The sequence below is a fragment of the Pyrus communis genome, chromosome 3 (assembly GCF_963583255.1).
Source record: "Pyrus communis chromosome 3, drPyrComm1.1, whole genome shotgun sequence".
Classification (NCBI taxonomy): domain Eukaryota; kingdom Viridiplantae; phylum Streptophyta; class Magnoliopsida; order Rosales; family Rosaceae; genus Pyrus; species Pyrus communis.
Genome location: NC_084805.1, coordinates 24,753,016 through 24,756,093, shown reverse-complemented (window position 1 = coordinate 24,756,093; position 3,078 = coordinate 24,753,016). Strand labels below are relative to the sequence as shown.

The 3,078-nt window shown below is 36.9% G+C and overlaps 1 protein-coding gene across 1 annotated transcript; it reads right to left on the bottom strand.

Annotated features, from left to right (window-relative positions):
• Positions 1 to 2,001: 2,001 nt before the first annotated feature.
• Positions 2,002 to 2,772, bottom strand: LOC137730049 (putative germin-like protein 2-1). Its single transcript, XM_068469114.1, has 2 exons — positions 2,661 to 2,772; positions 2,002 to 2,537 (listed from the first exon to the last, which is right to left on the bottom strand). The coding sequence occupies exons 1-2, from the start codon at positions 2,770 to 2,772 to the stop codon at positions 2,002 to 2,004; spliced, it is 648 nt and encodes a 215-aa protein (XP_068325215.1).
• Positions 2,773 to 3,078: the final 306 nt, after the last annotated feature.

Sequence of the window (3,078 nt, the reverse complement as noted above, 5' to 3'; positions counted from 1 at the left end):
GGTTATACTAAGTGCCCATGCCAGAATTGCAACAACTGTAGATTGAAGTCATTGAGAGAAATTCAGCAAGATTTGGGTAGATATGGAATGTCATTCAATTATACTACATGGACTCATCATGGGGAACGATTGAGAACTGTTTCAAGTTGTTCAAACCCACAACCAGTGTCGCGACCTATTAATGAAATAGGAAGTGATAATGATCATGTAATGAATGTAATCAACGATCTAGGTTTCCAATTTTTGGTTGATTTGGGCATCCATTTGTATAATATTAGTAAAAACAATGTCCTTTGACTTTAATTCCAGATATCCAATGTAATTTTTCGATATTGTGGTTTAGGTTTGACATATTTGTTTTTCCTTTCTATAACACTTGCAGGTTGTCTATGGCTAAGTGGAATTCTGAGCTAGATAGCTTACAACTGGTATCAGCACGGCATAGAGACCAGCGTGAGGATCATTCACGCCAGGTAATTTTGATATTTGAGGATTAACTTGATTAGTAGATGTCTATATCTTCTTGTTTACACTAATAAAGATTATAAACAGTGATGAATTAGGGTGCTTTAGTATCGTTTATTTATGTTTCCAGGTGCATATGCTTATGTTCTAGAGTTATAACCTATTTAGCTAGGTTGGTAGTGTTATGTTTATATACATTATAGACCTTTCAAGGATTTATATCATCTACTTATCATGTTGCCTTGCTTACAGAGTGTGAGAATCATGTTGCCTTGCAGTTATGTTTATCTTGTTGTTTACAGTGATGAATTACATATAAGTAGTTGATGCTAACTTGATTATTACCTGGTATCTATTAAACATGTAATTTTTCTAGGTTGTGATGCTGCATGGTGTTGGTCAGTTAACTTGATTAGTAGATATCTTTATCTTGTTGTTTACACATTTATGGTTTCACAAGTTATTTGTTTAGAAATACCACTCTAGTGTGGCCTTGCATTTCCTTAGTGTCAATGATATTTAGCACCCTTAAAGTTTGCTAATCAATTTTTTTTAATTTGTTTTTCTTCTACAGTTGTTTGATACTGGAATGTTTCATGATGATCCTCATCGTTTCCCAATTTCATGATGCTGAATATCAATGTGATGAGGACTATAGTGAGAATGGTGATACTTAAGGATATTTTATCTACATTATAGCAATGTTGAAATGAAAATATAGATTTTTTTGTATTTTGTAACTAAATCGAATTGTGAACCTTACATTATTTTATATTACATGAATTTGATGTTGTTCCTACATTAATTCTTCATTCACGCCCCTTCTCGATCTCTTAAGCTTGCTTGTTTGTGATGGTTGAAAATATTATTAAAAACAAATGTGAATAAAAATTAGAAAATATTGGACTTGACATGTTTTGTCGGCACAAAAACAATTAGACGACAAATGTTTTTGTTCACAAAAGATTCAACCAACTAATTATTTTGTCTACACAAGTAATTTGAGCCAACAAACCAGTTTGTTGGCATAGGACTACGTAGCCGAAAAACCATTTTGTCGCGACAAGATTACTTAGCCGACAAAATGTTTTGTCGCGACAAGATCACTAAGCCGACAAAATGTTTTGTCGCGACAAGATCACTACGCCGACAAATAACTTCATCGTGAAAAAACAACCTGTGCTGACAAAATATTTTGTTACAATGTTGTTTTGGTGACGGGCACAATTTGACGGCTGAGATTTGTCGCCTTAAAAATGAGCCAACGAAATATTAAGATTTGTCGAGAAAGATCTTGCGCGACATGCTTTTAGCGACAAAATTGCCGACAAAATTTTTCGTTGGGAAAGGCTCTTAGCCGACGAATTTTGACTTTTGCCGACAAACTAATTTTGCCGGCAAAGTGGAAATTTCTAGTAGTGACAATAGACCAACATGACATGCGATGAAAAACAAACTGTAACAATTTTCTAAAGACACTTCAAATGAACTATGAAATTCTTTGATTGAATCAGAGGTTCCAAATCGGAATATATTCTAAAACTTGGACTGAAGACCGTAGATCGCGTTCGTATCCGCTTGGAAAGCCTTTGCAAGAATATCAGCAGGGATATCAGGTTTTGATCCAAATACAGCATTTGCAATGGTAATGACACCTGGATTTTGGCTGTTAAGAGCTACAATGGCAACTGCATTACCATGTCCAACATTCTGCTGGAAATGCACAAGACCTACTGGGAACACAAAAACATCACCCTTCTGAAGCACCTTGGTGATGAGGTTGTTTTCGGGGTTGGAGGTGACAAAACCAACTTTGAGGCTCCCTTCCAGGACTGTCAAAATTTCAGTAGCTCTAGGGTGTGTATGTGGAGGGTTAAGACCCCATGGGGCAAAATCAATACGCGCAACGGAGATGCCAAGGGTATTAAGTCCTCCAATTTGGGCTACACTAACAGGAGTCACACGTGAACCAACTGCATTTGATGTGTTGCCCGCTAGGTGAAGCCCACTTAAGAAGAAATCGTTGGCTTCAACAAGCTTAGGGTCCTTGCAAACACGACCATTCACCAGTACTGAAACCATGATGAGAAAAATTAATATCAGCATATATAATTATTAATTGATACGGTGCCTGTATTTGGTTTTTGGAAATACGTACTACGAAAAAAAACAAGAAAAAAAAAGATTCTTGGTACCTGAGCTCGTTGCATCAGCCACGCAGAAGTCCTGAAGAGAACTTGGGTCAGATGCCAAAGCAATGGAAGAAGTTACGGCAAGGAATGCGAAAAATAGAAGCTGAGAGGCCATTTGATCAAGGCAGTAAGCAGAGAGAGATTGGCCAACTTGGTTTAAACTTTGTAAGCGAGAATAAGTTTGAATTGTGGATTGAAACCCTACCTATGTCTCTGCTTTTATGGAGAGAAGTATCTCTGAATGTGTTGTTTCCTATGAACTGAAAAAGTCCAGTCTTAATTTGTAACCGCGTATTGTACAAATTTTTCATGGGAACGTGCTGCTTGTGTATATGCCATCACGTATCTGATAACTTTATTTTTCAGGTGCCGGCATTGGTGCTGGGCCTGCTGGCATGGAGGAATGTTTCCTTTCTCTAGA